Source organism: Arvicanthis niloticus, chromosome 14 (assembly GCF_011762505.2).
Source record: "Arvicanthis niloticus isolate mArvNil1 chromosome 14, mArvNil1.pat.X, whole genome shotgun sequence".
Classification (NCBI taxonomy): Eukaryota; Metazoa; Chordata; class Mammalia; order Rodentia; family Muridae; genus Arvicanthis; species Arvicanthis niloticus.
In genome coordinates, this window is record NC_047671.1 from 43,522,153 (window position 1) to 43,536,046 (window position 13,894).

A 13,894-nucleotide genomic window follows, 5' to 3' on the forward strand; every position below is an offset into this window, starting at 1 on the left:
ATTTTATAAATTCCTTGCAGAAAAATATTAGCTTGAAGTTTATTTTGTCAGCAATCTATTTATAGACTTTTCTATTTGTACCTTGAGCTGATTCTATATTGTTCAATTATTATTTTTTTATAATTCATTCAAATTATTTTCATATTCTTTAACTATATATTCCCATATGTGTCAATCCAGTGCAAGTACATATAGGAGCCAGCAAGTGGGTATATTAAGGAAAAGAACTTCATGGTGTCTTTAAATGAAGGGTTCAGATGTAATAAACAATCAATAACTGCCATTTCCATATTTGAAATCACTCTGTGAATATATTGCTTTAGTACTGTGACAAATACGTTCTTGCCTCCAATATCATAAGAGTAATGAATTGACATAGGTCACTTTAAGTATTATGGATACTTCTTACCACAGTCTATAGATTTTCTCTCTCAACTTTTTTATATTGTTTATTCATATAATTCATAGGTATCCATGTGTTCACATATGCCATGTTGAAGTCAGAGAACTACTTTTGTGACTTGTTTCTTTTTCATTATGAAGGAATTGGTATACTAAACTTAGGTCCTCAGTCTTTTTAGCCAAATCATCACACTTCTACTGAAAATTTTCTCTTTTCTTCATCCATTGTTTGTAGAGACTGCTGTTGAAAGTGCAGGGAATATTGAACGACAGGTAAATGAATACTGATTAATATGGAAATTTAAAAAGTAAACTTTTGGCTTTTGAAATGTTACCAAACAAAATGTACAAGACAATATTGCAACAACCAAAACAATCAAAAATATTTGCTTTATTATTAAACAAAAGTTAAAAAGTAGTCTTGTCAACAATATAAAACTACTTAATGTTATAGACAAGGTAAAACATTCCATTATTCATAAATTCTATCAATGTACAAAATCCTTACTGTATACATTTACATTTTGTGTTTTAAAATATGTTAAAAGTGGAATGATTTATCCTAGAAATGAAGACTGAAAGTGATAAAAATATCCATTTCAAGTTAGGTTAAACATCAGTTTTGATCCAGTAAGAAATTGGAATATTATATAAAAGTTAAGAACTTTTATTCTGAAAAAATACAAAAATAACACACAAATTTGAAAACCAGATTCATCTGAATTTCATAATGTTGTCTGTGTCTACAAATATTATCAATAATACATTTTATCTCTGTATATATATTATAAATATGCAAAGACTCGCATATATGTCATAACTTATAAAGTAAAGGTATTAAGAAGTATAATAGAACTACAAATAAATCATCAAGTTTTATGATTTCTTTCAATGTAAAACAATGTAGAAAATTTTTATCTGAGTATAACGTGAAGTTGGAGAATGATAGCCTAATTATGGAATTACAGTCACTTATTCACATTGTCTCAGAATATTAGGCTTATAAAACTATATCAATAACTTATCATGTTTAAGTAGATTTGTAGTGTTAATATTTATATTTAATACTTAATACTGAATCATTTTATCAAGTAGAATTTTCTAGAACAGATCATTATGTGATATATTTTATGTTGTCTTCTTATGTCTCACAGCCAAATTGCACCATGTATAGGCATACAGATGACTGCTCAAATACCCTGATCCCAGTTTGTGCAGATGATCGAATCTCATATTATAATGAATGTTACTTCTGCATAGAAAAACAGTAAGAACATATAATTTAATATTAGATCTTTCAAATTAGTGAAGAAACTGTCAGAAACTGATGAAGTTTCTGTTTCTGATAAAATAAATATGACATAGTCCAAACATAACCACTTTCACTAAAGAAAACTCATGCATCCACTTGTAAATTTCCTTGAAGTTCTGGATTTTAGTAGGTTTTGTACTGACTTATTAGGCAGGATTCTACTGACTACTCTTTCATGGTATTGATTGATTAATTTTCTTGATCTTTATGAAGGGAAACCAGTAAACTAACCAAATGTAATGCTGTAAGTTCAAGCCTTGGCACTGTTCTAGTCTCATCTGTTGCTGTGGCAAATGTCATCATGAAAAACAACCACAGAAAAGAAAGGATTAATTTAGTTAACAGGATACAGTCTATCATTGATAGAAGTCAAGTCAGGAAATCAAGCAGGACCTTGAAGCAGAAACCAGGGAGGAACATAGATTACTGGATCACTTACAGATTCATCTTCAATTTGCTTTCAAATAGATCCTAGGATTCAGACAATTGTGCCACATACAATGCACTGTGGTTTCCTACATTATTTAACACAGTACATTTTTTCCTAGTCATGTTCATAGATCTATCTGATTTGTCCACTGGAGACTTCCCTATCAGGTGATTTTTGGCTGTGTCAAATTAACACATAAAGCTAACTAAGTTAGGTGCTCAATGATAATTCCCACTCTTGACCAAGACATTTAAGTACAGAATTTTGAAATTTATCACAATTCTATCCAAAGCTATGGAGGAACATCTGTAGTGATCTACATTTTCCTCTTTAACTTGTTGTCAAAACTAATATAAATATAGTCCAGAGCAGTCTAGGGTCTTTCCTTCCAAACTCCCTTTCTTTTCCATCACTGATGATTGTATCCCCTTTTATTATTTAGGACACGTTTAAATATTATGTTGTTAGTGCTAGCAAAATCACACATATATTCTCTTTAATTAGACTCACTTCACATTTTTTTCTCTCTCAAATGTTTCATTCCATAAAAATTTGTATTCAGTTAGTTCTATGAATTGACTTTTCACATTTTTGAGAAAAGATTCCCTTTAAGGGTAGGAAGTAGGAGAGGCCAAGCTGCTTATAGATTGTGTGACAGAGACACCCACATCAAGTCTTGTTAGTGATCTTTCATTAAAAATTAATTATATAATCCTCTATTAAATTAAATGGTAGTTCAAATATTTATTTTTTCTTCTCATTTTTTTGTTTACAGAAAGAAAAAAATTAAATATATGTATCATGGTATTTGTACTTAAAAATAAAGGTTTCATGGTGGTTCATACAATCAAGTGGAATGTTCTCAACCAGGGCTTTAAATTCCTAATCAACAAGTGAAGTCTTCTATTATTCATAATATGGAAAAGAGAAGATTGAAGAATCTTTCCAATGTCAACCTGAGATTGAATGATTTTATTTTCAATGATTTGATGGTGATAATGAATATCTATTTTCTTAATTTTTGTCTTACATTACATAAATTGTGAGTTTTAATCATAGATATTCTAATAAATAAAATGTTTAATAATTTCAATACTATTAAGGGTCCTTTCTTGTGGGAGCTGTTTATTAAGATCAAGTGGTGATATTTTGATAGTTATAATTGAGGAATAATAAATAATGAATATAAAATATAATACTTGAATATTCATCAAATGATGGTGGGGAATCTTCTCTACTTTTAAGAATCTGAACCTGTAGCAAGATATTTGAAAACCTGAATTCTAGAAATCATCTTTGGTTGATTTGGGGAATTTAGTGTAAGGAATCATATGGATCAAATATGGAACAAATGTCTCTCATTGAATGTGTTGCCTTTTCCAAACACACTAGATTGAGCTGACTGTAGACAAGCTTGTGGGGCATTTTCTTTAATAAGGATTAATGTGGGAAAGCTAAGGGTACTGGGAGCAGTGTCTTCAGTTCCAAAGAGTAGCTCTGTTATGGAAAGATATAGTATCAAGAACACAGATTGACATAATAGGACTATGGAGAAATAAATTTTATGTGGATATTTCAAATGTTTGATAGACAAAGCAACCCTGAGGAAAACAACTATAGGCAGTACTTAGGTAATTAACCTTCTTATATACAAAGGTAAAAAGTGACTCCCCCCCCCCAAAAAAAAAGGAAAAGAACAGCATGGAAATAGAGATATTAGACTTTATTTTGTTTTTGATTACTTCTGATGCCCAAACATGAACTCAATGATTTTTTTAAACAATCTGCAGTCTCTGAGATTTCTTAATAATAGGACTTAAATATGTGACAAATGACTCAGCTTAAATTGTTAATGAGAAAGAATAGCAATGTTCCAAGACTGTTAATATTATTATCAGAGTGTAAAAATGTACAGCCAGGGCTCTGGTCATTGTTCCTGTACATGCTGTTTAACAAGTCTAGAAGTGTAAATCAGAGAAATAAAAAGTATTTTTTCAGTGTGATCACATTGATCAAAAGGATCTAGCCAACTTCAAGTCTGTCTGAGATGCTGACATAATTTTTAGATTTCACAAGTGGCAAGAGGTATGCAGAAGAAACTACTAAGGTTTGTATCCCTACAATTATTGCCTCTTATGCATTCTGTTCTGCAAGGTGAATCCACAGACTGTCAGAACTGTGTGAACTTTGTTCAGTTAATATTGAAGCAAATTATTCTCTCTAACTGGCTCCCATTACACAAGACTTCACGGAAAAATTTGAGGTTCTTTGAGGATCATTGATTCAAAAGTCTGATACACAAAGGGAGGAGTACATGTCTTTTTTATAAAACAATTCCTGTCTAACCAGGGAAGGTTCCAATATTTTTGTTTTAGATACACTTTGTGTTCATTTCTTCTCTCCTGGAAAAATAAGTGAGCATCAGCTTGGAGGCACACAGTAATTCTATTGTTTTAAAACATTTTTTACCAGTACGCCAACACTAAGAGGCTGAACTGCAAGCACTCAAAGAAAACATTAGTCACGTCCTTGTAGCCCTATTAGAGTTCACTGCCAACGAGAAACAATGGAATTGTTGAATTGGAAGTTGAAATTCAAAACAAAGACTTGGCAGGAGAGCTGCTCAATGATGTGCAGAATGGACAAGATCCTTTGCACAATAACTTGAGGAATCTTAGAAACTGTGGATGAAAAAGTTTCGACTAGCAGAATTGCAGGATAATTTGTCCTAGGACCTAGAAATGCAACCAAGGAGATGGAAACTTTGGTGCAAACTGGTGGTTGATACACTGATTTCATAAGACTATTTGATTTCTATACTAAGATTTCACCAATTGTTTTTGTTTGAATATCACTTCTCTGGAAGGATGATGTTTTGAAAGTTGTAATTGTATAGAATTTACTTGTAGTTCATTGGAAGGAAAAGAAGACCAAAAAATTTTAACTGGAAATTATTCCATGTATATTAGCCACAGTTAAAAATAAACTTATAAATGGACAGAAGTCAATATTTTACACTCCCCATAATAATTATGATATTGATGACAGTTCTTTTTTATTGTGTGCTTGAGTAGTTTACTTTCTGGAACTAATAGGAGTGCCAATTTTCTGTTTGTACACCAAATTTCTGAGTTGGAAAAACATAACTAAGCATACGAACCAAATATTTCACTTCTAAACAGTGTCTCTTATTTAAAAATATAAATATGTATTTTGTTAAGGAAAGGTATTCATAAAATATGAATAGAAATGAAAAGTTACAGACATAAAATACGCTTTTAGTAAAAAAAAAAAAAATTAAACGTTATCGCTCATGTCCCTTCTCACAGTATCCCCATTTCCTGCCCTCCTCCTTCCCCCTTCTAAGTATGATTAAAATATCCTTGCTTGGACATTCCTTCTTGTTTAACTTCTTTGGAGTGTATCATGGGTATTTTGTGCTTTCTGGGTAATATCCACTTCTTAGTGAGTACATACCATGTTTGTCCTTTTGGGTCTGAGTTACCTCAAGATAATATTTTCAAATTCTATCTATGTTCTTGCAAACTTCATAATGTCCTTGTTTTTAATAGCTGAGTAGTATTCCATTGTGTAAATGAACCACACCTGCATCTATTCTTTGTTAGAAGAGCAACTGGACTATTTCAAGTTTTTGGCTGTAAAGCTGCTATGAATGTAGTGGAGCATGTGTTCTTGTGATATGGCAGAACATCTTTTGGGTACATTCCCAGGAGTGGTGTAGCTGGGTCTTTATGTAGAACTATTTCCATTTTTTTCTGAGTAACCACCAGATTGATTTCCAGAGTGGTTGTACAAGTTTACAATCCTGCCCTCAGTGAAGGGAATGTTCTCCTTTCTTTACCTCCTTGCCAGCATGTGCTTTCACTTGAGATTTGATCTCAGACATTCTGATTCGTATAAGGTGGTATATCAGGGTCATTTTGATTTGCATTTCCTTTATGACTAAGGATGCTGAATATTTCCTTAAGTCCTAGGAGAACGAATAGAAATCTGCAACTGCCAGAGGTTTGGTGGGGGTGCACATGGTGATCCTTAGGAATTTCCAGAGACCTGAGATGGGGAAGTCCACCAGGAGTCAATGGGTAACCTTAGCTCAGATGCTTAATGGTGGCGTCATGGAAGCTGAAACATCCACTTCTTATATCCAGGATGGACCCCGAGTGAAGGGATAAGCATACCAACCCACCCACAAAACTTTCTACCTGAATATTTTCCAGTCTAAAAGAAATGCAGGGACAAAAATGAAAGACAAACTGAAGGAATGGCCAACTAATAACTGGACCAACTTGAGACCCATCCCATGGACATACATCAATCCCTGACAGTACCAACGATATTCTGTTATTGTTGCAGAGATGAGTCTAGCCTAACTGTCCTCTGAGAGGTTGTCTCCAGCACCAAGCTGATACAGATGCAGATACCATAGCCAAAGACTGGACTTAAGGGACTGTGATGGAAGAGTTGAGGGAAGGACTGAAGTCTCAGAAAGGGGTGGGAACACCACTGGAGGACCAACAGAGTCAACTAATCAGATCTTTTGGGAGCTCTCAGAGACTAAGTCACCAACCAAAGAACACACAGGGGCTATAATGAGAACCTCCCGCCACCCCCCCACACACACATATGTAGTAGACATACAAGTCAGTCTACATGTGGGACCATGAGGAACTGGAGCAGAGGCTCTCTTTATAGCAATAGTCTGACTATGGTATCTGTTCCCTAATAGGACTGCCTTTTCTGCCCTCAGTGGGAGAGGATCTACCTAACCTGTTAGAGAATTGACAGTCCAGGGTCCAGGACCCAACATTCTCAGAAGAGAATGGGAAGATAAATGAAGGAAGGCGTTGCCACTGTGTGTTGCTTCTTTCTTTGTGAAGGATAAACTAAGAGTGGCAGCATTTGGGATATAAATAAGAGACTTTATTTATTTATTTATTTATTTATTTATTAGAAGAGAACATAAGCTTTTTAAGTGGGAGAGTTAGATTTTAATCAGTTTAAAAAAGAAGATCCTTACAAAATAAAAGGGCAAGTGTAGGAAAAAAACCAAAATAAGTAAGGTGTATCAGAACAAAATTTGTTAAACTGTAAAAATTAAAATTTGTCTTCATGGTTAAATTTGGAATGGTTAAAACTTATTTAAATTTCTTCGGTCAGATTGCAGGGTGACAAATCCCAGTTGATATATGTACAACATAAACTCTGTACATACTGCTTAGGAAACATTGCAGAAGAGGGTGCCAAACAGTGTAAGGTTCAGAGGATTATGATATTATTTTTGAGACTATATTTTGTACATGGCAAGAAGCTGCACAACAATATGGTCACCTAAAGAAGCAATGCACAGTGACAATGACAGTTGACTGACCAACTTGGAGAGGGGAAGTCTTAGAAGGTTCTATCACTAAATGAAGAATCGTAAAAAATAACTGACTTTGTGGTCAGTCATAAACACAGGCACATATGAACAACATGAAATGGACTTATCAAGTTGGATTAAATTCTCCTTCTTATAAACTTATACTTGATGGACTTTTCTGTCATGACATACAAAAGTTATTGCATGTTTTCCTCATCCATTAAAAGAAAGTATCATGGACCTTGAGTGGATGATTCACTTCCTTGTGTTTGTCTCTACTCTGTTTCTTTCATGTATTTGATCCAGGCTATGGCAGCTTTTTATTGAAATTTTTACTTGACATGTGTTTTCATTTGCATCGTCATACTGAGCTATTTTCGGTAAGGCTCTTGTTACAGATTGCTCTCTGTGTTTTCTGCTCCCTCAAAAGGGGTGCCTGTACTCAGGTAAAATCTTAATTGGTCAGTTAATCACAGGCTAGAGCCTGTGATTGTGCAATGGAAGTAGAGGGTGAAGCTGAAAGTTTTAGAGAGGGGAAAGAGGAGGAAGTAGAGACAGAGCAAGATGGAGGGAGAGCAGGTTGGAGGATGGAAGATGGAAGAAGATGGAAGAAGGAGAAGAAGATGGAACTGACCCATGTGGTCTGGAGAAGCCACAAAGAGCTAGGGATTATATAGATGGGCCATAGAGTAATGTAGGGTGCGTTTGGCCAATCTAGGTGTGTAGCTCATATTTTTATTAATCTAGTTTTGTGTTCTTTGTGTGGGCATTTTGGGGTTACTGTTATAAATATGGCTGGTATATTATAAGTCTCTAATGTTATCATTTTACAGGGCCAAGGGGATCTGTGCTAGTGGCAGCTGGCTTTCTGCAGGCTAGCTAGAAGGGGTGGATGGCCTGGGAAAATCAGAGCAGCTTTGCACCAGCTGTATAACGCACGCCTCCCGTGTCCCCCCACGCCCGTGGAAGAGAAACACGAGAGACAGTATTTAGGTAGTTACTGCAAAACGAGGACTTTACTTCTTGTCATGGTAAAGCGGAAAGATGTGGAAGGGACGCAGAAGGATGCGGAAGGGCTGAAGACAGGAAGAGGCCTAGCTTAAATACACCCTAGAGTGACGTATTCACTTCTGATTGGCTGTTCACTCACCACCCAATATTACGCCTCGGGATTGGCCAGTGACTTTGGCGGGCTTTCTGCCTTTGCAGCTGCTCAGTTACTACGTATAACCACTGACCATGGCTTCCTACATATCTCCCTGTTTAAATTATTAATATGAAATAGCCTTTTGCCTATTAAACGCAGTACCAATCAAGATTCGAACTCAAGCCCGATTAAGCAAACTCCATCTTGGGGGAATAAGCGATCAAGAGCTTATAGCCCGAAGATTTTCCCTTACCCTTCCAGGTGTGATGGAAACAAGTCCTCTGGGTGCAAGGGCTAAGGGGATGTAAAGAGGAATTGACACCTGTCCCTGTGCAATGGAGTATAGCTCCCAGGAGTGCAAGGGCTGTCAACCTACTATTCAGGTACCACAGCTATTTAGGCAATGGCTGGCTGGACTTAGACCTCTCATCGACCCAGTGCAATGGGCTGAACCCTTGGGGTGCATCGACTGAGGGTCTCAGTCATCGGCTACTTTCTTAGCCTAGATAGTCAAATTTCAGGGAAAGATGCTTGCTCCAAGGCTGCGAGTGCTTGGACTAAAGCGGCCTTGTCACGTTTTTATTGGGCTCTGAGCTTACAGACAACCATCATGAACACTAATCCACAACATAGGGCTGCACCAAGCAGGCCTATTTCCGCTCTTTAGAAAGAAAGAAAGAAAAGGCAGAAGAAATTCAAGAAGTAAAATCTCCAGGGGTAACAGGGTACATCTGTGCTCCATCAAGGCTCAAAATCCGGATTTGCAATTGCTGCTGCACCAGGTCCAGCTTCCCATTCCAATTTTCTTTTAAATAAGCAGAAAGATTATGGCTTTAAATAAATGTATCATTCACAAATCTCAGAGGTGTAATACCTGGATGTGGGGTTGCTGACACTCAGCTTATTTGAACCACATCCGTGAGCTGCTCCACATGGGCTTGGAGCAAATCAACCCTCTGACTGACCAAAGTCTCTTTTAAGTCTCAATAATGATGTACTGGGATGGGCACAAAGGTAGGCACATGCATAACCATGGCTAGGTCTAGTGATCCATTCCAGCATTGTGCTAAAAAGCATATAACATTCTTACAATCCAAGGTATCAGAATTATTCTGAAGGTTGGATAACATAAAGAAAAATGGAGGGTCCACACACACCAACACCGGTTATGTAGATGTATTCTTAAAACACCCTATTAATTTTAATGTTATTCAAATGGCTAGAGATATTAGATCATGTAGCCAAAACATTCTGCACTTCATGAGACACACCATTCAACAAGACGAAGGAAGATATACCCCTTTTTAACATTCTAAACAGTGGCTACAACACATAATTTAATTGTGTTGAAGCAGGATAAACTCAAGAAAATACACATATGATTTAATTTAGGACTTGCATCCCTTTGAAACTATCAAACAGAGGTTTAAATCCTCCTATGGTAAGCTTAAGATGAGGTTTTAGCCAAATAATATCTCTTAACAACTTTTAAAAATCACTAAAAGCAAATCAAGATTAAAAGTAAACCATTTTCCTTTTGTATGTACACTCACAAGCCAGAAGATGGCGTTAGATCCCCACCACAAATGGTTGTGAGCTACCATGTGGTTGCTGGGAGTTCAGCCTTTATATTTTAAATTAAGTCCAGCCTTTAATGGCTGAGCCCTTTTTCTAGCCTCAGCTTGTCTCAAATATTGAAAGACACTGTCTTTGAATCCTTTTTGAAGTAACAAGTACCCTAAAAAATTTTAAAGCTCGTTATATGGAGCAATGGCTTGCAGAAAAAATTTCTTTAGAGAAATCCACTAATAAAGTATCACACAATGAATAATACACATCAAAAGATTTAACCTCTTAATTTTTTGTATTAAAGCAACAACAATATTTGTATATATAAAATGTAAAACAATTGACCATTTTCTGAAGCAATTATTTTTAACAAATATTGCTTCATGGGCTCTTAAAAATTATGAATAAATTTATTAACTGTAAATCTCACCTTTACCAGAAATGTAAAGGGATAATATAAAAACATCTTTTATATCTATAAAATTCTATAAGCATTTATTAAAATGGCAGCTGGAGTAGGCAAGTTAGGCTGTGTAAATCTTAAATTTGAACTTTATTTTGGATTAATTTAATAACCAATCTTTTTAGTCCAATGAATATATCGGATAAAAGCCAACTTTATCTTCTAATAATTGTTACAAACATTAGAGGAATCTAAAGCATCTCATTTTTAACAACTTTGAATATAAAGGAATTAAAATCATAACTTTTAACCCACAGACTGTTGTAAAGTCTTTGAGTCTTAGATTTATCTCTCTTCTCACAAGAAACACAGAAATCCTGGTAAGCACATTTCTAGGATCTGGTCTGAAGACTCAGAACAAAAGGAGCTTAGCACCTGAGCTTCTGTAGTTCAGTCTGCATTTCTTAATTCAAATGTAAATGCGCTTAACCTCCCTCAGGCCTGTTCTCTGAGGCTTGGCTGAGCCGAATTGTGCATTTTGGCTTTAGCTTAAAACCTTAAATTTAAACTGTAAACCTTAAAAGACACGTGTTGTATCCTTTTTCTATAAACATAGGCAAATCAAAAATTTTCAAACTCTCGGTTGAGCTACCAACTGTAGCCAATGGAATATTGGCAGTTTAACTATGTTTTAAAGCCTGTTTTGTAAGTAACACTCAAATAGCTGTAATCAAAAGGCAATACTTCAGTATTTGAATGCACTGGCAAGAGAACAGTTCAAGGTCTGACTATGGCCCACAGCGGTATACTTATCGCCAAATGGAACTTCAGTATCAGGAGACTCAGAGCTGTAGTCTTGCAACCTAGCTTCATTCTTCACGATCTGCACCAGCCCCATAGGGACCCAAATTAAATTGTTTTCACCTGTGGAATAAGCACAAACAGCCTCTTTTCCTGGGCCACAGCAAGCCCTTAGCCAATCTTGTAGCCTCTTGTTCTTACGAGGGACAATGGCTGCACGGCATTTAGCTGTGGCATTTTCAAAAATCATCTGTTCTATCACTGGCATTGCTTGCTCTGAGCTCGCGGGACACTCCCCGTGTGCCCACCGCGCTTCCCAGGGCAGACTATCTCTCTCCTCTGTCTGTCTGTATGTCTGCTCTGTCTGCCACAGGTAGCAAAGCGCAGACGCTTCCCCAAAGATTCTGTCATAAAGGAGGATCTTATTTTCCTCCGATCTCTCTCCACCCACCGATGGAGGTTTCTCAAGCTTAATGGACTCTGCAGCAGTCCTTGTTCCCTTTGGATATCCTATCCTATGACCAGGCCTTTTTCCCTGTTGCCAGATAACACACCCTGGTTCTGGTATGCTAGAGTGGCTCCTTTTCTCACAACACACATAAGTTAAAAACAAATGCAATGCAAGCAAGAGGCTAGCTAGTGGAGCGGCAGCGGTGAGTTTAAATCCGCTTGCCACAAACACCACCCCAGGCATATCTTCCAAAGGTGTACCTCGAAACCTGCAGTCTTTTAACCCTCCTCGAGTCTCGGGGGCCTTCCGCAACGCCTTGAAATTCCAGGGTTTCGGCTCCAGTTGTTGCGCGTGCCTTCCGTGTCCCCCCACGCCCGTGGAAGAGAAACACAAGAGACAGTATTCGGGTAGTTACTGCAAAACGAGGACTTTACTTCTTGTCACGGTAAAGCGGAAAGACGCGGAAGGACGCAGAAGGACGCGGAAGGGCTGAAGACAGGAAGAAGCCTAGCTTAAATACACCCTAGAGTGACGTATTCACTTCTGATTGGCTGTTCGCTCACCACCCAATATTACGCCTCGGGATTGGCCAGTGACTTTGGCGGGCTTTCTGCCTTTGCAGCTGCGCAGTTACTTGTTTACTACTGGGAAGACACGAGGCCAGCGCCATCTTGGAATGGCGAATGTATAACCACTGACCATGGCTTCCTACACAGCTGGCCTCGGGAACCATGGGGGCATGCAAGATCACCATTGCTGGTGATTAGCAGGTTTAGCATAAACAGCTTGTTTTATTAAAACAACATGCTACAGGCTATCTTTGTTCCATTTTCTTTTTTTTTCTTCTTTGGATTATATATGTATTTTTAAAATATTCATCTCTCATACCATACATACATAACACAATTTCCTCTCCTTCCACTCTCCTCTGTCTCCTACCCCTCTTCACTCCACAGATCACTCCTGCTCCAATTCTCTTCAGAGAAATAGGCCTCCCAGGGATTTGGATGGAATATGATATAAGAAGATACAATAAAACTAGATACACACCATCATATCAGGCTGTTTGAGGCAACACAGTAGGAAGAAGAGTGTCCCAGGAAGAAGCAAAGGTGTCAGAGGTACACTATCTCCCACTGAAAGAACTCTCACAAAAACACCAAGCCAAAAAACCATAACATGTACGGAGAAGACCTAGCTAAGATTCATGCAGACTCTGTGATTGTGGATTCATGTCTGTGAGCTTATATGACATCAGTTAGTTGATTCTCTGTGTCATGTTCTCATTATTTCCTTGACTCCTCTAGCTCCTACAATTCTTCTTATCCCTCTTCCACAGGGTTCCCTGAAGTTCCAAGGGGAGGAACATGATAAAGGTCTTCAATGTGGGTTTTTTCCCACTACTGTTTGTCTCTGGGTCTTTGCATCTGCTCCAATCAGCTGCTGAAGGATTTCTCTATGATGATGATTGGGCTGGGTACCTATTTATGAGTATAGTAGAGTGCTATTAGGAATCATACTATTGATTTTTGGTTGTCTTTGATATTCTAGGTCTCTGTCCATCCTTGGGCATGGGTACTTTCTCAGGTATAGGCCTCAAATTAAACCAGTCATTTGTTGGTGACTCCCAAAAGTTCTGCAGCTCCATTGCTACAGCAATCTGCAGCAAGATAGGTCATAGGTCAAAGGCTGTGCATCTGGGTTGGTGTCCCAGTCCCACCACTGGAAGGTTTCTGGTTACAGAAGATGGCTGATTCCTTCTTCATATCTCTCATTACTAGGAGTCCTCCTTGTGGTCATACTCATAAAATCCTGAGAGATTCTACTGCCAATGGTTACCACATTGCCCCCTAAATGGCATCCAATTCCAGTTGTCTCACTATACTCTCTTCTTCAATACCCCCATCTGTTCTGTCCTGGCTTCATACCACCAGGCTTCAATCCACTCACAAAAATATATTCCATTTCCCTTACACAGCAAGGGATCCATGCATCCCCT

General features: G+C 37.3%; 1 protein-coding gene across 1 annotated transcript in view; it reads left to right on the plus strand.

Moving 5' to 3' along the window:
- The window catches only part of LOC143434318 (serine protease inhibitor Kazal-type 11-like), a 38,349-nt gene that overhangs the window by 3,918 nt on the left and 20,537 nt on the right, over window positions 1-13,894 (plus strand). The window contains exons 3-4 of the mRNA XM_076912714.1: window positions 638-675; window positions 1,557-1,669. Coding sequence (XP_076768829.1) covers window positions 638-675; window positions 1,557-1,669 — 151 coding nt within the window. The remainder of the gene's footprint in view (window positions 1-637; window positions 676-1,556; window positions 1,670-13,894) is intronic.